Below are 22389 nucleotides of genomic sequence, written 5' to 3' on the forward strand. Positions count from 1 at the left end.
CTTGTTCTATCATAAATAACCTTTCTCTCTAATGTAATCAGATATTTCTTTTTAGGTATTTCTTTAGTTCCAGAGAACAAAATTTTATTTAATAAAATAACATCTGACCTTTAACTATAGCTTATGAAGTTACATTAAATGCAGTGTGCCATTAAGCAGTTGATTAAAATCTATTATTTGGCAATCCATTAAGGAATTAGAAGGCCTGCTGTCTCTCAGTAGTAATCATCATTAATATAATGCCAGGTAATGCTTCTGTGTGCCAAAAACTTGGGTTTGTTGATGGAATTGGTGTTGGACAGTGGGGTTGTTCAAGGCAGTGCAGGATGACAGTGTTTGTTATTTACACATTATGCTTTTCTAAAAGAAATGAAGAGACTTTTAATTATGATTGGACTCTAAAATACATGCTTTTCCTGGCTGTATATTTTCATGTATTTTTTACAGGGGTACCGAAGATGCACTGTTAAAAAACCAGAGGCGGGCACAACGACTGCTTGAAGAAATTCATGCTATGAAGGTAGGCCTTGTGTGGGTGTGTATACATAGGTGTGTTTCCGTGTCTCCTCTCAGCTGTGTGTGTGTGTGTGTGTGTGTGTGTGTGTGTGTGGTGTTAGTTATTTGAATATTATTGCCAGTTGACTAAGAGTTAATTTTATCGATCTGTTTGGTGAAGAATGTAGCACATTTAGAAAATTGTAATATGTTTAAGCTTGCATTTTTTTCCATGTTTTTTACTGAATTTGTTGAAGTTCTAGAATAATTTACATGGAAACTATGCCAAACTAAACTCATCTGTGTTTAATAATGCCTCACGCCTGAGATTTTTATTTTTACTCTAACTTCACACATAAAAAGTCTATGTTAAGTTCAAGAATGAAAGCGTTCTTGCTATTTGGTAATGCGGACGGTGATATTGGTGGCTGACATCATGCTTTTCCTATTGCCAACTCAATAAATTTTTGTGTGGTGGTGTCAGAGTTTTATTCAGCTCTGTAGTAACTTGAAAGAAAATTAGTGCTGGACCAAAATGATCCATATTTTTGTTTCTTTCAGCCAGACTCTTCACTAGCATAATTTTTAGGTCTTCTCACTGCTCTTACTTTGTGGAAACTTTCATTTACCAAATGACATACTATTAAATGTCTGGGAGACTGTTTTATTGCAGAACTTAAAAACAACATTTGGTACCAGCAATTACCTTAATTGCAGGGTCATTTTGCATGTATGTTTAACGATTACATTTTGGTATAACTTCCAAGTTTTGAGATAGATAAAAGGGCAAGAGAATTCCCTAACAATATTTTAATTGAGTTAGATCATCAAAGCTTCTCACCATTTTTTTCCTTTGGAAGGGATGATAACAGTGCTTTATAGGACAAAGTTATCATAGTTAATCTGAGTAGAAATAGAGGTGGACATGATTCTTTGTGTGAGTTTTATTTTTTGTTGCGTATTTTTGTTTTATGTTCACAGGTCTGCAAAATTCGTAGAATCCATTCGCTGTATCTTTTCTTTCTCAAAGATTTAATCCCCCTTTTATCTAGTCATTCAGTCAAAATATTTGTTTATGAGCCCTTATTATTGTTTGTGTCAGTATGGATCACACATGATGTGGGCTTTTTCATGTACTTTTTTTTCTGTGAAATTCCTCTGAGAAATACAACCTTTATAGAGATTTCTGTTTTGAGTGTAGCACTGAGATAGAAAATTAGGATTTATCCCATTTTTTCTTTCACTTTCTCTTAACCAAGATCCTTACTTAATTACATTCCTTACCTAAATTTTTCCCTGTAATTTCTTCTGAATAGTCATTTTTGCAGTCCTAAATTATTCATATGCTTTGAACTACTGTGTAACTGCTGATTTTCTCTTACCCTAGAAAGGATATATTATATACAATAAGCCTATATACAATGTATGAAGAGTTTGAGGTTAAAATATATTTGTTAATCTTCCTTTCTATAGCTCTTGATAGTAAATTTAATTTAATTCGAAAGAAAGTCCTGTTTAATCTGTATGTGAAAGTTGTTTTCTCTTATTCTTAAACCTCATCAGCAACAGGAAAGCAGGCTGAATGATAATTAAAGTTTATAGGTTCACAAGATTGCAGTGTTGTGACCTTGTTTGTTTGTTTGTTTTCCTAGTTTACTATGATTATTTAAGACCACTATGGAATTATTGCCTCGTAGAAAGCTAAAATTTGTAACCTGTATATTCCTTGCATTTGTAAAATTAATAGTATATATATATGTGTGTACGTATACACATATATATACTTTGAATTCTTTTTAGTAGTGGTGTAGATTGTATACTTTTATATCAACTTCTTTCATAGTGCTATTTAAAAACTGGATTACATTTAAATGTAAAAGCCAGAATAAAAAGTGTACTAAAAACACTGTATACTTTTCTTACATTTGAAATTTTATTTCTCATTCACGATTCTTTTACAAAATTAGGCTACTTTTCTAGAAGAATCAAATGTGTAGAGGATTTTTAAAAATTGAAAGGTCATTTGTGATTTCTTAATGAAGTGTTCATCATCTACATGGGAGTATCAAAGAAATAGTCACAAACAGAAAACTCACAGTCTCAAATAAATTTGGAGAAAAACCTCTACTTATTTGTTTTTCCAGATGATTTTTTTCTTTGGCTCATATACCACTACATTTTTACAGAGTTGTTCATGACATATTGTCCTATACTTGTTTTCTATGATAATAGGGTATTTTGTTGCAAGCTGACTTCCTCAAGAAGAAAACCTGAGATATTTTTAGAAATGGGAGTTGGTGTTTTCTGACCAAGAAAAAAAATGCCCTGATCTTTACGATACTATAAAATCATAGGTTCTAATTTTATAGACTGTAATGTATGAATACCAAGTCTTTGCTGCCTTTTCTAATAGTATTCATGCTTTTTACTTTGATGTTAGTGTAAATACTGTCTTCCTAAAGAGTTCTTTTTTCTTTAGGAATTAATGTAGCTTATCAACTTTTACTGATTCCTGTTAGCTAGAGAAGGAGATGGTAAAATTAAGACATACACTGAAGCCAGTCAAAATGTTCAAGAAATTCCTTCTTAAATAGTAAATATAATGAATGGCTTTTACTAAGCATTTACTATGTGCCAGGTAGTATATTGTGTGTTTTATATTCACTATCTTGGGAAGTTGGTATCATTCTTATCCCAATCTTACAAAATACGAAAATACAAAAATAGAAATACAAAATACAAATACAAAATATGAAACTTCTTAAAGAAGTCAAACAGCTTGCCCAAGGTCAAATAGTTACTGGGTGATGGGCTTCCAAATAGATTATGAAGTGAATGTAACTAACTACTTAATTGTGCGGCTTCAGTAAGGCAAGAATTTCCTGAAATGTATCTAGATTCTAGTGTCCTAGAGATTGGATGAGAGAATATAATAATAAACAGGATACTTGTCCTATAGGGGACAGAGGCCTAGAGATTTACAACATGTTTTCAAATTCTTTAATTCCTCGCAACTAAGTATATTCAGTTACCTCTCTCTTATTCCTTACTTATTCCTCACTGAGGCTATTTACAACATGTTTTCAAATTCTTTAATTCCTCGCAACTAAGTATATTCAGTTACCTCTCTCTTATTCCTTACTTATTCCTCACTGAGGCTATTACTCTTCCATATGTTGGTTTTCCTGTGCACTGAGAATGTATGGGTTCTGTGAGACGTTGCTCTACCTGCTACCCTTACACTCTATTTTAAAACTTCCTAATTTTGTTTCCATCTTCCTTTTTTTTTTGATGTGCTCAGATCTCCTACTCAAATCGAACTTTGAGCTTGCGTCAGCTGTTAGGATTGGCTACTCTCATGCCCCTTCATAACCTATTTCTAAGTAGTTGGCATTAGTGGAGTACAAATAGAAAAAATGGTTTAGGTTATGATAATATTTATATCCCGTCATTTGAATTTCACCTCAACTCTGTAAATTACACAGATTCTTATTTCACAGGACGTGTTTAGAAGAGTTCTGGGCTGCATACACCCACTGGGTTATATGTTTATCATCATATATTTTCATATATTAATTAACATTTTGTACATTTCTGGTTGTATTTGCTTTTTAAAAATTTGCTGAGAAATTTCTCTGTAATTTCATGTACTTTTGGTTGTTTTCTCCTATGAATGCCATAGGGTAAAAGATGCCTTATTTTTCCTGGAAGGATACTGTGCTAGTTAATTGTATCAAATTAACAGTTAGTTCACTTATCCTACTAAAGTAACAGTATTAAGTTCGTCCTAGATCATAATTGTTTTTGACAGTTTCATCTTTTGCCTGTACGCCAATACAAAAAATCAAATCAGACACATATTAGAGATCTTACCTACAGTCCGGCTTTGCTGATAGTTTCAGGGCTCTGCGGTGAAATGCATGTGAAGCAAGGAAAGAGATCCGGGAATGTGGGTGATTCCGCATGTCGTTTCTACATCAGACAGGCACTTTCTGGGCCAGAGTAAATGATTAGGTCTCTAAATGAGGAAGTGTAGTTATTTTCATAGCAAAGAGCATTTAGGTTTTGAAACTTCTCCGTTCTGTTCCCCAGGCTTAGATGGCTTAAATGACTTTCTCCGGTGGGTCATGCCTCATAAGTCTGTAGATTTTTAAGTTTGTTTACTGTAGGCGTCCTTACAAGGGACAGCTTCCTAAGAGCATTTTTCAGGTAAGGACTTTCCTCCTAATAAAAATCATTAGGAGGACCAGTTAACAACATATTATTTTTTTTTTTTAAGATTTCATTTATTTATTTGACAGAGAGAGATCACAAGTAGGCAGAGATGCAGGCAAAGAGAGGTGGGAAGCAGGCTCCCTGCTGAGCAGAGAGCCTGATGCAGGGCTCGATCCCAGGACCCCGAGATCATGATCTGAGCCGAAGGCAGAGGGTTTAACTCACTGAGCCACCCAGGCACCCCAACAACATATTATTAATAAGTAAGATTAAACTCCTTCACCTACTTTTCCTGGCATTTCTTCCTGATAAAGTGAATGGAATACAGGACAACTGCATTCATTCTACCCTGATTTGTAAGTGTCTTTTGGCTTTTTGTTTGTTTGTTTGTTGGTGTTTCCCTCCGACTGTTTGGAAAATATTTCAAACCTTAGAAAAATTGTAATTGTGCAATATAATAAGAATAATACTACAGTGTGTCACATCCATGCTTTCCCCTTTAGTAGTGATGTTGAGTTCTAGTCATTTGGTTTGAATGTTTTCTGCCAGCTTTCTCTATTTTAAAGGCACCTTTTTCTGTTTGCAATTATTAAGTAATTTGTGAGATGATAAACTTTGAAACTTTGTGAATATCCTGCAGTCTTTCATCCAGTGATAGATGTTCTGTGGCTGAATCATTTAACAGTTTTTTATTGTTTCTCTTTCTCTGCTAGAATGTTTTTTGTTTCTCTGATAAGGTGGTAACTCATTAAGGGGACTTTTTACAGATACATACATGTATGCATCATGGAGGATATTGATATAGCCATTTTTGCCTGTGGAGAATGACAGCGTGTCTGTTTCTGGTCTCTTCCTATGCTGTGTCCTTTTGGATATTACCCCCGACATAGTACCTAAGTTAAGTAGTAGAGATTCTGGGTTTGATTATTTTTCTGCAAAGAGTGTTTGTCTTAGCAGTTAACGTTTGGGGTTAGTCATTTTCCGCAGACTTTCTTTTGTAGGCAGCAGCTCCAGCCTCAGTTCAGACCTTTTTTGTTCTCGGACCTGCTTTGAATTGGTTCTTCACATGAGTCAGTCAGGTTTAAGAGTCTCTTAGGTGGTTCTTTTCCTTCTGGGTTTCCCCTGCTCTCTCAGTAGTAGTGTCTTCTGGCCGTACTCTTCCATAATTACTTCTGCCACTGCTCTTGAACCCTGAGGACTACACTTAGCCTCTGCTCTGAAGAGATGGTAGCCTATTTGTATAGCTTCCCATCTTTACCTAGGGCTTAGTCAGCTTAGACTCTCTATCAGAGTCTTTCTCCTTCCGTTTACTCTCCATTACCTTCAGCCAGGGCTTTTTCTCGTATGTCCAAGTTTTATGGTTGTTGCTGGGGGAAGTGAGGCACAATGGGGTTAATTGTATGATCTGTTAGTATCTTAGTCTCATACCCAGAAAACGAAGTGTCCAAAGTTAGAATTAACTGCAAGTAGCTAAGGAAAGAGGCCTGACCACCCCAAGACACTGTAGGTTTAGATCTTAGCAAGATGAGGAAAAATAAGTCAAAGAGATTGAAAAAGTGTAGCCAGAAGAAGAAAAAGAGCCAAGAAAGTGTAATGTCTAGGAAACCAAGAGACTGTTTCAAGAAGGAAGTGACAAACTAGGTGGCTTGGTGGTGGTAGTGTTTTCAAAGGTAGCAGTATTATTTTCAACCCCTTTCTTTGATCATAATGATTGATGGCTTTTTAAAGTTTTAGTTCCCCGTGGCCTCGCTTCATTTGCAGAAGTGTGCTGAAAGGACCAAAATGGTTTTTGTTCTTATGCATTTGATCCTAAGCATGCCTTCCCTCCTTCCCATCCCCATCCTGTTTCTTATCACTAAGAAGGTGTCTGACAAAGGCTGAAGGCTCAATTTGTTTCAAAGTCCTGTTTTCTTTCTTCAGCTCTAAAACCTAGAAGCTGCAGACAGTGGTCCAAGTACAGAAGAGGTGTAATAATTCTCTTACTCATCTGCTTCCCAGATTCCATGAGCATATGTGCATTATGATCTTTTATGGCTGTAGGATCCTCAAGAATCCATACTATGACTTACAAGTCCCTTTCATAAATCTCTACTCTTTATTTATTTCATAAATCTCTACTCTTTATCATAATCTCTATTATAAATAATAGAGATTATTTTTCTCTAGTGCATTCAAGAAGTCAAGTAGTAAATAATTAATGGAAACCTTTAAGTTGTCTTTAGAGATGCCCAGTAGAAATTCAGCATGGTATTTTTATCAAGAGGGAGACGAGTAATGCCCTTCTCTGGAAGAGTGGAGGCATTGAGGCGCCCAGGAGAGTGGTACCACCTGCATGACTACTGAATTTTTTTCCTTTATTTCTACTTGTCCCATCACATTTTCTCTTCTCTTTTCTCTCCCTATTCACTTTTCTCTACTATAGTTACTGGTAATATCTATTTTGGTGGATACTTTATTAAATTAAATTAAATTATTTATTAAATAATTATTAAATTAATAGCTCATACAGTAGGTGAAGAGATAGACTGAGCAATGTAGAAATCAGTGGCCCTTTGACTAAGATGAATCTGAAAAATATCTCTTGTTGGAGAGGACGTATGACATGGACAGGCAGTCTTACTCACTGTTGGGCATAAAAGGTCATATGCCCTTTGACACAGACATTTGGCAAAATGTCTAATGTGTTTATCTTTTAATTGCAAAGCTACAGTTGACAAGTTTTTATATATTATTATAATACTACTTACACTTCCTAAATTCTTACTTTACTAAATTGCCAGTTACTTACTTATTTTGTGTTTTTGGTAGAGTAAGGCCTTTCTAGACATTTACCCCTTTAGCATCTAACATTTAGTAATGTTAATAATTGTTTTCGATACGATCTTCCTTGTATTTTGGTATTTTAAGAGTGAGGTGTGGTGAAACTCTCTAAGGTTTATTTTAAGTCTTTGTTTCTTCAGAAACTAACCCTAGACTGATATTTTTATTCTTAGTGGTCGCCCGGGGCGGGGGGGCGGGTGGTGGAGGGGAGATGGGGCTGGTTTTTCCTTTCCCCTTCTATTCAAGGCCAATCCCTCTTGATTTGCCATGTTCCTTTCTTTTGCCCTTTTATTCTTATGCCTTATCTCACTGATGGCTTCAGACTTTTACTTAATGTGGATGTTCCTCAGCTAATAAACTTGTTTAGTTTGTGCCTGAACACCCATCATCCTCCTTTAACTGACTCTCACTGTCTTCTTCTCCTTACTGGAATAGGTTCTTTGTTCCTAGTAGTATAGCCACTGTGTTCTTGACCTCCTCATTTGCCATTCCCTTCGCAAGGCTGAGTTTAGCTCCTCCCTATCTGCTCATCAATATCCTTGAATAGGATTAACTCTGACCTGTACGCTGGTGTTCCCCTTCAGTTAGTTCTTCAGCTTCTCACACTATACTCTCCATTCTGGCCACTCACAAGTTTAACTACTATCACTATTCTGGACACTGTAATCTCTCTCTGAGACAGATCTTTCCCATAAGATGTGCACTCTTAGATTTAGCTCCACTTATGTGTTTGCACGTGCACCTGAAACTGAACATTTTTACCTGACTCACTGAGCTAAGCTGCAGAGGACTGTAGGGTTTCTTAAGTCTAAGTGCAAGAACTCAGTTTAACCTTGCCTGGGGATAGTCGGGATGTAGAGAGCTCTCAGAAACTTAGCTGGTTCGTGTGTGTGTTTCCTTCTTGCTCCTTTTCTCTTCATTTTGTGCTCCTCTCTGCTTTTCCTCAGTTTCCACCCTAGCCCCTCTTCTCCCTCTCTTTCTCTGCAGCTCCCCAGACAGCTTTCACTCCCTAGATGTGTCCAGGGCCACCTTAGAGTGGCAGCCTTGACTCCGTAATTCTTGCATCTTCTGTTCAAGGGAAGAAGCTGTGCTGGTTGAAGTCTTCAGCCCGTCCTGGATTAATGTCCATCACCGGTCTACCACGTGGGGCGCTGGCTGTATGGTACAATAAAGAAGAGACAATGAACGAGCAGTTATTCTGAAAGATACCAGTGTCTGAGTATTGGCCCTAACATTTTGTAACTCACCACGACCCTCTTTTTCCAATGGTCTTTTCTTCTCTTCCTGGTTTTGGTTTTGACACTATTCATCTAGTTTCCTAACCCAGAAATCTAGGAATCACTTTGCATTCCCTTCTTCCTTAGCTACCTGCTACTCCCAAATCTTGTTTGCCAAATCTATTAATTCTCTCTTCTAAATATGTAACCACTTATAGTTTAGGTGCTGCTTCTTTCTAACATGGATCTGATCAGGAGTCCCTCTGGCATGGCATACAAAGCCCTGTGTGATCTGTACTCTGGCTCCTCCCCTCCACTTCTCTCTTCCATCAACCACATACTTTCTGTGCCAGCTATACTGAACCCCAGACATATCAACCTATTTCCTGCCTCCTTGCTGTTGATCAGGCTTTTTATATATGTCTGTCACCTGAACAAAGACTTACTGTTTACTTCAACCCTTGTAAGTTACCTGCTTTTGGAAACTTTCCCTCATACCATCACTCTGACCCCAGACTTGTTCTCCACCTCCTCTGAGCAGTCCCTTACCTTGTATCAATTTCTTCTGTCATATAGCAGTCTCCTTTCATGCCATTCCTATCTACTATTTAGACCTTCTTTAGAAAATTGGTGGTTTTACTCAAGTCTCTGTCCCCAGCACTTAGTAATATGTCAGGTACATAGTGGATGTTGTCTAGCTAGCTGAGTGAATTTTAAGCAATTTTTATTTTTTTATTTTTTTTTACTTTTATTGGCCTTATTTAGAAGGTCAAGGTTGTGGGGCACCTGAGTGGCTCAGTCAGTTAAACTTCTGCCTTCAGCTCAGGTCATGATCCCAGGGACCTGGGATTGAACCCCGCATCAGCAAAGCCTGCTTCTCCCTCTCTCCGCCTGCTGCTCCCCCTGCTTGTGTGCTCCCTCTCTTTCTCTCAAATAAATAAATAAAATCTTAAAAAAAAAAAAAAAAAGAATGTCGGTGTTGCTCTGCATCTCCACAGATAAGTAGACTACTGACCTGTGACTAACTGAGAAGAGTCTAAAACCAGTCATTGTTTTTAATGTTAAATGTCAGCAACCGAAGATGAATAGGCTCTTCATTTCACCCTCACCTTAGCCATTGCTCTTAGACCATTTGCCTTCTAATTTAGTTTTTTTTAAAGCAGAACTCTTACTGCTTCTAAAGCAGAGTAGGATGCCCTGATTTAATAGCCTTCTGTACTCAACTTGTGACATTTGAAATGATAAACAGGAAGTCCTAGCAGTATTTTAGAAGATCGGTATATACTGCTCTCCTCACACTCATGAAACAGCATTTAGAAACAGATCATCACATAGGAATTTCAGTTTGCTTCCCAGCATGTGGTTTGTGTGGCTTTAAGCCAGCATCCTGAATAAGTTATATTCCTGAAGCCCTTAACGGTATTGCATTATTAAGCTGTGTTGATAGGAAGATATTTTATCAAGTCTCTGGTAGCCTTAAAATACTTTCATCTTTTCAGTAAGAGCATTTGTGGCAGATGAAAGTAGTACCCATCCTCGCTTTGAACCTGTGTGTTTCTGTGTGAAAACAAAGGATAAGTTAGAGGTCCTGGTTGGCCCAAGTGATGAAAATATGATTAGCATTTACTGAGTCATTACATACACCTAATTTTAAAATAAAAAACTGACTTTGGAATTGCTTCAGTCGAGATCAGCCTAGTTCAAAGAGAAGTGAATGTGTAAACAGGATTGAGGGGGTAGGAAGTAAAAAAAGAGTATCACATGGCCTTTTAAAAAATATTTTGTATTTCTTTTTGTATTGTTTTTATTTAATTTTTTAAGTTTTGTAATTCTGGAAATTTGAACTTAAACCTTGGCAGAACATTCCTACTAACTGTGAAAGTACCCAAAGCCCTTTTCAACTATTAATTTTAAAAATTTGGACAACCAATACCACTATCATAATTCCAGTACAAAATAATGTGGTGTTTGAGAAAAGAGGCAAATATTACAACATACTTTGTTGGAAATCCACAATGGGAGAGAACAGGCCCTAGGGAAAAGCAGCAATAACAACAGTAAATAACTGGTCTTGCAAAATAGGATTTTCTTTTTTATTTAACTGAATGTCACCTGAATTTTGGTTAAATGGAGACAAATTACATTGAAACATTTACAGTTACTAACTTGAACACATACCTTACATTGTTAGATTCCTGTTGTAATGGAATCCATGTATGCTTTCTGTTCTTTCCTGTATGTTGGAGTACCTAGTATTAGTGTTTAGGCTACTCAAGGAATTATTTCGTGATAACAAAGCTTAACGATTTCTGTTAAGACTCAGTATGTTAAAATAGAACTTGTGGGTTTGGGTTTAGTTAACCAATAAAAATTATTCTACTGTTCATCAAAATCTACAATAGCATCCTAGTTTATCTGTGGTCTTCTTAAAATCCATAAACTTTTCAACCAGAAAAGAAAAACAAGAAGTTACAAGTGAAAAAAATTAGGAATTTCCAGAACAGCTATTATAAATTATTATATGCTCAGGTTAGTTAAATACATTTTAATTTAGAACCTACTGCTGTGTATATAGATAAATCAGTTTCTCCTGTCGGGGAACATACTGTTCTGTGGGAAACAAACAAGCATATGAATCTATTATTTAGGATACGTACTAAACCAGTATTATAACCACATAGTGGTAGAAACCCAGGACGGGATCAGTTAATATAATTACTTATAGGACTTAGGGAAGACCTTAGTGAATGGGGGATACTGAATTGCGGCTCTAGGAATAGGTATGATTCTGCTTTGGAAAAGGCAGTCTCCGTAAAGAGAGCACACCAAGAACAAAGCATACAGGTCTGAAAGTACATGGTGTGATTGGGAAGGAGGGCTCAATTCTCTTTTCTTTTATGGTATTTAGCACATTGAGCTGTGATTATTTCTTTATATGTCACCTTTTTTGAGAATACGGTATTACCCAGTGCTAGTGCATTAATTGGCAAAAAGCAGACATTCAGCTAATATTTCCTTGGTGAATTAATAGCCTGGGTGGAATATGGTATGAATGGAATCACAAACAGTTGACGATAGTGACCAAAATGGTAAATGAAATTAGAGTTGAAAGCCTCTTAGGAAATGTAGATGGTCAAAGGTTTTTGAGGCGTCATATTTGTTTTCTGGCAAGATAAATCTGAAGGACTGTGGAAGATTGATTTAGAGGGGAAAAGGGATCGGAGGCAAGATAACTAGATAGGAAGCAGTGACTGACTTAATTTTTTCCTGCACGTTTATTAAACTTGTCTCTGTGGAAGGTCGTATGCCATATGTTTCGTTGTTCCTGCTCTGCAAAAATCTGACACTATCAGAGAAAGAAAGTGGTATACACAGTTTTAAAAAGAAATTGGTTTTAGCTAGTAATCAGGGCAGGTTTCCTGGGAAGAGTGACCAGTTTAATAAATATTAATGTTATTTACCAAATTGAGTATTTCCTTGTTATTTTCTAGTTGTATTCCAGTTAGATAGCAGGATACAATGCAGCAACTTCACATCCCAGACTTACATATTATTTCTAGCCCAAAGAAATTCAACCTCATATGTTAGAACACTGCTGCTCATAAACAACTTAATAATAATCTTAGTGGTTGTTGAGCGCCTCCTCTGTGCCAGACACTTTGCTGCAGCCTACTCGTATTCTTCCTAATCTGCATAGGAGCTCTCCAAGGTTCCTCTTTAGCTCCGTTTTACTGATGTGTAAACTGGGAGTTTAAGGGATAATGGCTTTGCTTAAAGTCACATACCCTTGATCGATAAAACCAGAATTTAGTGCAAATCTATCTAAATCAGTGGTCCATGTTCTTTGCTAACCTTAACCCCTTTAAGTATTAAGTATATAATTTTATCAAGAATAACTGGGTATTATGAAGAACTGTGCTTTTGCATTATAATTTTAATGATCACTATTAATAGAAAAGCAAAAACAATGATCAAATAATATATCACCATTGCTTCTTGGGAAAAAAGTAGGATCTGTTCATAATTTGACGTAATTAGAGTGGTTGGGTCTTTCTAAAAGATAGAGTGCCTTATAATCTATAGAAGATTTTGTGTGTGGTTTTAGTATTTAGAAGTATTAAACTAAACACCAAAATAATTGCCTTGGGACCGTGAATTACGAGCAGTGATTAGGTTTCAAAAAATTTCCATTTCTTGGAAAATTTGGTATTATATTTTAAACACATTCAAATGTAATGTGATTCTAATATTAATTGATAAAGCCTTTTTAAATTGTTAACATACGGAGATATGATCAAGAAACAAATATGGATTATATTATATGCCCTTAAAAAAGATTACAGAAACTTGAAGATTGTAGAGAAAATACTTGGAAGGAATAACAGTTGACTTCCTTGGGACTTTGGAATATTTTCCTTTATATTTTTTAGTTAAAGACCACTCTCAGCACATTCTTATAGTCCTCTTAGCACATCTTTATATCTTAGTCATATTTCTGGAATTACAGGAAAAAACTGGCTCAGTCACGTAGTATAATTTCCCTAGGGCTTTTTGATGTATCCCCAAGTTGATTCACTGTGAGGGGAAAAAAATGTGCTATGGGCTTAGGTAATTGTCCATTAATTTTGAGGTTTTGTTTCTGGTTGTGGTTAGGCAGGGAAAACTAGTAAATATATGTAGATGAAATATTTTAGGAATAAAAATGCAAATATAGTATTTCAGACCGAGCTGTAATTTTGTGCTCTTTTTATTTGATGTACTCGGTAATAAACTAATACCTCTATACCTGCCACCTCCACTAATTTTTTTTGTTCTTAACATGTTATCCTGAAAAAACAAAAATTAAGTAGTTTCAAGCCTTTCATTTACTCCTTATAAATTCGCCACAGTATGTTCTTTTAAACAAATGCTTAGATTCTGCATCAGATACAGTAAACTTTTCTCCCCAAGGCCAGCCATTTCTTTAAAAGAGATTCTCTAGAATGAAGAAATCTGTCCCCACTGACTTCTCAGAATCTTCAGGTTGAAGTAAATGCTGGACCTTATCTCTGCCTACCTCTTTAGAGTTAATAGAAGTGAATAATATGTGCCAGGAACAGTGTAGATATTTTTTTTTTAAGTGATGAAAAAATGCAATTCAGTTTAATCAGTTGGGCTAAACAAGCAATTTTGTCTTGTTTTCTGAAGGGTATTTTTACTGTGAAAGGTGGGGCTATATAATGACACGATGGTTTTGGAGCTTCATTTGGCTGAATTATTTGAAGTCTCCCATGAGGTGAAATCCAGACTTCAAAATACTGAATTATGTAAGTTGTTTTCAGTGTTTGCCCATTGAGATTGTAATCATTTTCATATCAGTAATTATTTTCACCAAGATTGGATATGAAAATAATTTATAGTAGAAAAGTGTTCACAGTTTAGTTGTTAGAATATGAAGATGTAATTTTAAACATGAAAGTCAACTTGGAACTGAAGTGAGACAGTGCTATTTGTAGACATTTAGTAATTGCCTCACTGGCTGCCAGCAAAAACCTGACACTAGTAAAATTTCCTAGTAGTAAAACTACTTTGCTTTATTGTATCACTCTCCTGCTCAAGAACCTAATTCGCTTTCTCTTGTCTCCTACACCCAATCTAATTTCTCATGCGTATTAAAAGCTTTTTTGTCACTTGGCATCTCTCATACTGAGCAGCTTTCTCTTTCATCCCTATTTCTGTCTGAATACTACAGGCAGCATTATATTTCTTGCATGTAAATATGGATTCCTGTTTTTATGATCCTCTAGCTCTATCTGATTAGGCAGCAGTCACCACCACTTCATGTATACTCTTAGAAAACTAGAGTGAATCATTGTTCTAGCCTTCATGAACCTCTAAAACCGTGGTTTTGTTGGGGAAGGCAGGGGGGTAAGTGCATGACGATTCATGCCTGGGGACATAGATCATAATGGATGGGAGGTATATGTGCAATTTGAGAAAAATACCGTGGTAATTTGTATCTTTTTATTGTTCCCACCATTGAGAAGTACAGCACTAAATAGAAGTTGCCTTGCTTATTACTTCATCTTCAAATATATATACTTAGTTAATGAATTTTTAATAGTCTGTTGCATTGTATCTTCTTTGTGTTATTAGGAGGATTATTTTGAAAATTAAACTCTGCTCTTTTTGTTTTTGTTTTTGTTTTTTGGTGGAAGTATAGTTGATGTACCTTATATTAGTTTCAGGTATACAACAGAGAGATTCAACATTTGTACATATTATGACACAATCACCATGGTAAATCTAGTTACCATCTCTCAGCATACAAAATTATGACAAGTTTATTGGCTGTATTTCCTATGTTATACTTTTCTTCCCTGTGACTTCTTTATTGTATGACTGGAAATTTATACCTCTTTATGTCCCTCCACATCTCCTTTATCCATTCATCTGTCAGTGGACACCTATACTGTTGGTCTTGGTTATTGTAAATAATGCTCTGATGAACATACGGTGCATGTGACTTTTCAAATTAGGTTTTCATTTTCTGAACGTAAATACCTAGAAGTGGAATTGCTGGATCATATGGTAGTTCTATTTTTAATTTTTTGAGAAGTATCCATACAGTTTTTCATAGTTGCTGTACCAGTTTATATTTTCACCAGGAGTGCACGAGGGTTCCTTTTTCTCCAGATCCTCCTTATCACACTCCTTATTTTTTATCTTGATAATAGCCAATCTGACAGGTATGAGATGGTATCTCATGGTGGTTTGATTGTCATTTTCCTGATGGTTAGTGATTTTGAGCATCTTTTTATGTACCTGTTGGTACCTTAGGGGAAAAACTCTCAGTTTTTTCCCATTGAGGATGTTTTTTTTTTTTTTTTAAGGATTTATTTATTTATTTATTTATTTGTCGGGGGAGGGGGGAGGGAGGGAGAGTGAGCGTGAGCACAGGCAGACAGAGTGGCAGGCAGAGGCAGAGGGAGAAGCATGCTCCCTGTTGAGCAAGGAGCCCGATGTGGGACTCAATCCCAGGCCTCTAGGATCATGACCTGAGCTGAAGGCAGCCGCTTAACCAACTGAGCCACCCAGGTGTCCCGAGGATGATATTCACTGTGGGTTTTTCATAGATGGCTTTGATAATACTGAGGTATGTACCCTCTGTCCCTACACTTTGAAGAGTTTTGATCAAGAAAGGATGCTGTCCTTTGTCACATGCTTTTTTTTAGCATCTATTGAGTATCATATGGTTCTTATGCTTTCTTTTATTAATGTATTGTATCACATTGATTGATTTGTGGATGTTGAACCAACCTTGCAGCCCAGGAATAAATCCAAGCGTGGCTTTATTTCTGGGCTCTATTTTTTTTTTTTTCCATTGATCTACGTATTGATTTTTGTACGAAGACCATACTATCTTGATTACTATAGCTCTTTAGTATTGTTTAAAATCTGGGAGTGTGATACCCCTTGCCTTTTCTTTTTACTCAAGATTGCTTTGGCTAATTGGGATCTTTTGTAGTTCCATACAGATTTTAGAATTATTTTTTCTAATTCTGTGAAATGTGCTATCTGTATTTGGATAAGGATTACGTTGAATCTTGGATTGCATTGGGTAGCATAGACATTTTAATAGATTCTTCCAATCCATGATGATGCTCTAACTTTCCTTTTATTTGTTCCATCTTCCATTTTTTTAATCAGTGTCATAGTTTTTCAGAGAAGATTTTTCACTTCCTTGATTAAATTTATTCTTAGTTATTTTCTTCTTTTTGGTACGATTGCAAATGGGATTGTTTTCTTAATTTTTCTTTCTGATCGTTGTTATTAGCATGGAGAAATGCAACAGAATTTTTATATAGGCATACGTTGTTTTATTGTGCTTCTCTTTATTGCATTTCACAAATACTGCATTTCTTACAAATTGAAGGTTTGTGGTAAACCTGTGTTAAGCAAGCCTATTGGTACTATTTTCCAGTACCATTTTCTCACTTCATGTCTCTATGCCACATGTTGATAATACTTTTGAGATTTCAGATTATTATATTTGTTATGATGATCTGCGTTCAGTGAATACAACTTGCTGAAAGCTTAGATAATGGTTAGCATTTTTTAGCAATGGCTTTTCTAAATTAAGCTATGTACATTGTATTTTAGTTATAATCCTATTGCACACTTAGTAGACTACAGTATAGTATAAAGAAAACTTTTATATATGCTGGAAAACTAAACTATTTATTTGACTCCCTTTATTGAGATATTCATTTTATTTCAGTAGTCTGGAACCAAATCCACAATATTTCTGAGGTAAGCCTATATTGATTTTGTATCCTGCAACTTAAAGATTTCATTCAGTATTAATATTTATATCAGACTTTAAAACAATAGCTGTAAGAAGGAAAAAAAGGGTATTACAACTAACAATGAAAATACAGAAAGCAAAATTAGAGAATCGATTCCATTTACTATAGAACCAAGAACCTTAAGATACCTGGTAATAAACCTAACTAAAGAGGTAAAGGATCTGTACTCGAGGAACTACAGAACACTCATGAAAGAAATTGAAGAAGACACAAAAAGATGGAAGACTATTCCATGCTCTTGGATCAGAAAAATAAACATTGTTAAAATGTCTATACTACCTAGAGCAATCTATACTTTCAGTGCCATTCTGATCAAAATTCCACAGGCATTTTTCAAAGAGCTGGAGCAAACAGTCCTAAAATTTATATAGACTCAGAAGAGACCCCGAATTGCTAAGGAAATGTTGAAAAAGAAAAGCAAAACTGGGGGCATCATGTTGCCTGATTTCGAGCTTTACTACAAAGCTGTGATCACCAAGACAGCATGGTACTGGCATAAAAACAGACACATAGACCAGTGGAACAGAGTAGAGAGCCCAGATATGGAGCCTCAACTCTATGGTCAAATAAACTTCGAAAAAGCAGGAAAAAATACACGGTGGAAAAAAGGACAGTCTCTTCAGTGAATGGTGCTGGGAAAATTGGACAGCTATATGTAGAAGAATGAAACTTGACCATTCTCTTACACCATACACAAAGATAATCTAGAAATGGTTAAAAGACCTCAACGTGAGGCAGGAATCCATCAGAATCCTAGAGGAGAACATAGGCAGTAACCTCTTTGATATTGACCACAACAACTTCTTTCAAGATATGTCTCCAAAGGCAAAGGAAACAAAAGCAAAAATGAATTTTTGGGACTTCATCAAGATCAAAAGCTTCTGCACTTGAAAGGAAACAGTCAACAAAACGAAGAGGCAACCCACAGAATGGGAGAAGATATTTGCAAATGACAGTACAGACAAAAGGCTGATATCCAGGATCTATAAAGAACTCCTCAAACTCAACACACTCGAAACAGATAATCATGTCAAAAAATGGGCAGAAGACATGAACAAACACTTCTCCAATGAAGACATACAAATGGCTCTCAGACACATGAAAAAATGTTCATCATCACTGGCCATCAGGGAGATTCAAATCAAAACCACATTGAGATACCACCTTACACCAGTTAGAATGCCAAAATTAACAAGACAGTAAATAACATATATTGGAGAGGATGTGGAGAAAGGGGAACCCTCTTACACTGTTGGTGGGAATGCAAGTTGGTGCAGCCACTTTGGAAAAGAGTGTGGAGATTCCTTAAGAAATTAAAAATAGAGCTTCCCTATGACCCTGCAATTGCACTACTGGGTATTTACCCCAAAGATACAGATAAAGTGAAAAGAAGGGCTATCTGTACCCCAGTGTTCATAGCAGCAATGGCCACAATCACCAAACTGTGGAAAGAACCAAGATGCCCTTCAACGGACAAATGGATAAGGAAGATGTGGTCCATATGCACTATGGAGTATTATGCGTCCATCAGAAAGGATGAATACCCAACTTTTGTAGCAACATGGTTGGGACTGGAAGAGATTATGCTGAGTGAAATAAGTCAAGCAGAGAGAGTCAATTATCATATGGTTTCACTTACTTGTGGAGCATAAGAAGTAACACGGAGGACATGGGGAGATAGAGAGGAGAAGTGAGTTGGGGGGAATTGGAGGGGGAGACAAACCATGAGAGACTGTGGACTCTGAGAAACAATCCAAGGATTTTGAAGGAGTGGGGGATGAGAGGTTAGGTGAGCCTGGTGGTGGGTATTATGGAGGCAGGTAATTGCATGGAACATGGGTGTGGTACATAAACAGTGGATTCTGGTACACTGAAAAGAAGTTAAAAAAAGTAAAAAGAAAAGGGTATTACATAGTGGTAAAGAGTCAACCCAACAAGAAGATAGAACACTTGTAAATATGTATGCACCTAACATAGGAGCACCTAAATATAGAAAGCAAATATTAACTCACACAAATGGAAAAATTGACAATAATATGATAATAGTAGGGGACTTTAATATACCACTTAAACCAATGGATAGATCATCCAGACAGAAAATTAATAAGGAAACATTGGCCAAGAGTGACACATCAGAGCAGATGGACTTAATAGATAAATCAGAACATTCTATCCAAAACAACAGAGTTCACATTCTTCTCAAGTTCACATGGAACATTCTCCAGGACAGATTGTATGTTAGGCCACATAACAAGTCCCAATTAATTTGAGAGAATGAAATCACATCAGGCATCTTTTTCAACTATGGTGGTTTGAAATTATAAATAACTATGAGAAGAAAACCGGAAAAAAAAAAACAAATATGGAGACCAGATAACATGCCATTGAACAACCAATGGGTAAAGCAAGAAATCAAAGAGGAAATAAAAAAAAATACCTTTAGACAAATGAAAATTGAAACACCGTGCTCCAAAAACTATAGGATACAAGGAATGCAGTTTTAAGAGGCAAGTTGATAACAATACATTCCTACCTCAGGAAACAAGGAAAATCTCAGAAAAGCTAACATTAACACCTAAAGTACCTAGAAAAAAAACAAAGCTTAGAGTTTGTAGAAAGATGGAAATAATACGGATCATAGTGGAAATAAACAAAACAGAGACACAGTAGAAAAGATTAATGAAACTAAGAGGTGGTTCTTTCAAAAGATAAATAAAATAGATAAATCATTACCTAGACTCATCACCAAAAAAGGGACACCACCCAAATAAATAAAATCAGAAGTGGAAGAGAAGTATAAAATGCAAAGTCATAAGACTACTGTGAACATTTCTATGCCAACAAATTTGACAGCCTATAGGAAATGGATAAATTCCTAGAAACATATAATCTTTCAAGACTGAGGAAGAAATAGAATATCTGAACAGACTAATTGCTAATAGTGAAATTGAATCAGTAATCAAAAAACTCCCAACACACAAAGTCCAGGATCAGATGGCTTCACAGTTGAGTTCTAAACCTTTAAAGAAGAGTTAATTCCTGTCCTCCTCAAACTACTCTAAAAAATTGAAGAGAAAGGAACTCTTCCAAAGTCATTCTATAGGACCAACCTTACTCTTTTGCCTAAAACAAAGACACTGTATAAAAACATAGGCCAATATCCCTGATGAAGAAATAGTTGATTCAAAATATTAGGGAACCAGGGGCACCTGTGTGGCTCAGTGAGTTAAACCTCTGCCTTCGGCTCAGGTCATGATCCCAGGGTCCTGTGATCGAGCCCGCATCGGGCTCTCTGCTCAGCGAGGAGCCTGCTTCCCCCTCTCTCTCTGCCAGTCTCTCTGCCTACTTGTGATCTCTGTATGTCAAATAAATAAAATCTTTAAAAAATAGATTAGGGAACTGAATTCAACAGTACAGTGAAAGAATTATACATCATGGTCAAGTGGGATTTATTCAAGGGATGAAAGGTTGGTTCAATATCTGCAACTCATTCAACATGATATACCACATATAAAATGAAGAATAAAAATCATGATCATCTCAAGAGATGCACAAAAAGCATTTGACAAAATTCAGCATCCACCTATGATAAAAACTCTCAGGGGGGGTGCCTGGGTGGCTCAGTGGGTTAAAACCTCTGCTTTCGGCTCAGGTCATGATCCCAGGGTCCTGGGATCAAGCCCCACATCGGGTTCTCTGCTCAGCAGGGAGCCTGCTTCCCTTCCTCTCTCTCTGCCTGCCTCTCTGACTACTTGTGATCTCTAACAAATAAATAAATTAAAAAAAAAAAAAAAAGACTCTCAGGTGGGTAAAGAGGGAAATGTACCTCAACATAATGAAGGCTATATATGATAAATCCACAACTAACAGCATACTCATTGGTGAAAATTTGAAACTTTTCCCTCTAAGATCAGAGCAAGACAAGAATGCCCACTCTCACCACTTTTATTCAGCATGGTACTAGACAAGAAAAAGGAAAGAAAGGCATCCAGATTGCAAAGGAAGAAGTGAAATTGTCACTGATTATTGTTGTTATGATACTATATGTAGAAAACCCTGAAGCCTCTAACTTGTGTTGTAAAGTCTATTTTATCTGATACAAGTTTTGCTACCCCAGATTTCCTTTCGTTTCTCTTTGCATGGACTATCTTTTTCTATCCCTTCACTCCATCTATAGGTCTGAAGTGAGTCTCTCCTATGCAGCTTATAGGGCGGTCTTATTTTTTTTTTATCCGTTCATTCATCCTCTATCTGTTCATTGGCGTATTTAGTCTACTTACATTTAAAATAATTATTCTAGGGGGCGCCTGGGTGGCTCAGCGGGTTGGGGCCTCTGCCTTCGGCTCAGGTCGTGGTCCCAGGGTCCTGGAATCGAGCCCCACGTCGGGCTCTCTGCTCGGCAGGGAGCCTGCTTCCTCCTCTCTCTCTGCCTGCCTCTCTTCCTGCTTGTGATCTCTCTCTCTCTCTCAAATAAATAAATAGAATTTAAATAATAATAATAATTATTATTATTCTAGGTATGTACCATCAATAACTTTTTATTGGGATATTTGTCTTTTTACACAGTGCCTGGTGTTCTGCACAGTGGAAAGCTCTCAGTACATGTTTCAAATATTAATACACACATCTAAATAAATAGGTTTTTAAGAGGTTATATGGTAAAGAACCATTAGATTTTTCTAATCAGATTGAACATAAATCTTTATCATAGTTACTGGTGAATTTTTTAGTTTACTTTTTTTAATCCTTTGTCTAACAATAATGCTTGAGACTTTGTTGTTCATTTTTCATTTCAGGTTTAAGAATTTGAATTTCAAAATAAGTTCAGTGTGTTGATATATTTTAAGATACAGAAGAGTGCAATTAAAAAAGCAAAGAAGAATAAAGCTACTTGTGTCACATCCTAAGGTTTACAAGTCGGGTTGATACCTTTTTTGTACTATGTCTAATTGTGTGTTTTTTAGTCTGTTCCTTTATCTTAAAACTGGAAATATTTCCTATTTGACCTCCTTGCTGTGGGGATTATATCCATAATGGAATCCTGAACCTACTGGTAGGGTAATGATTGTCCACAGGAGGGAACCAAATTCAATAGACAGTACAGGAGAAAAAGCAAAATGGGGATAGGAACATAACAGAAGCATGACGAAGAGGCCCATAGTGTCGGATGACTCTGAGCTGTCTCCTCTGAGCAGCAGAGGCTGGAGATGCCATTAGTTGCAATAGGGAACACAGGAATAGGTAAAGGAGGAAGACAGAGATATTTTATTTGGAAAAAAAAAATCCCTTGGCAA

General features: G+C 36.3%; 1 protein-coding gene across 1 annotated transcript in view; it reads left to right on the forward strand.

Moving 5' to 3' along the window:
- SRFBP1 (serum response factor binding protein 1) overlaps positions 1-22389 on the forward strand; it is a 68299-nt gene that overhangs the window by 12615 nt on the left and 33295 nt on the right. The window contains exon 3 of the mRNA XM_080803772.1: positions 448-520. Coding sequence (XP_080659898.1) covers positions 448-520 — 73 coding nt within the window. The remainder of the gene's footprint in view (positions 1-447; positions 521-22389) is intronic.

This window comes from Martes martes, assembly GCF_963455335.1.
Source record: "Martes martes genome assembly, chromosome: 5".
NCBI lineage: Eukaryota > Metazoa > Chordata > Mammalia > Carnivora > Mustelidae > Martes > Martes martes.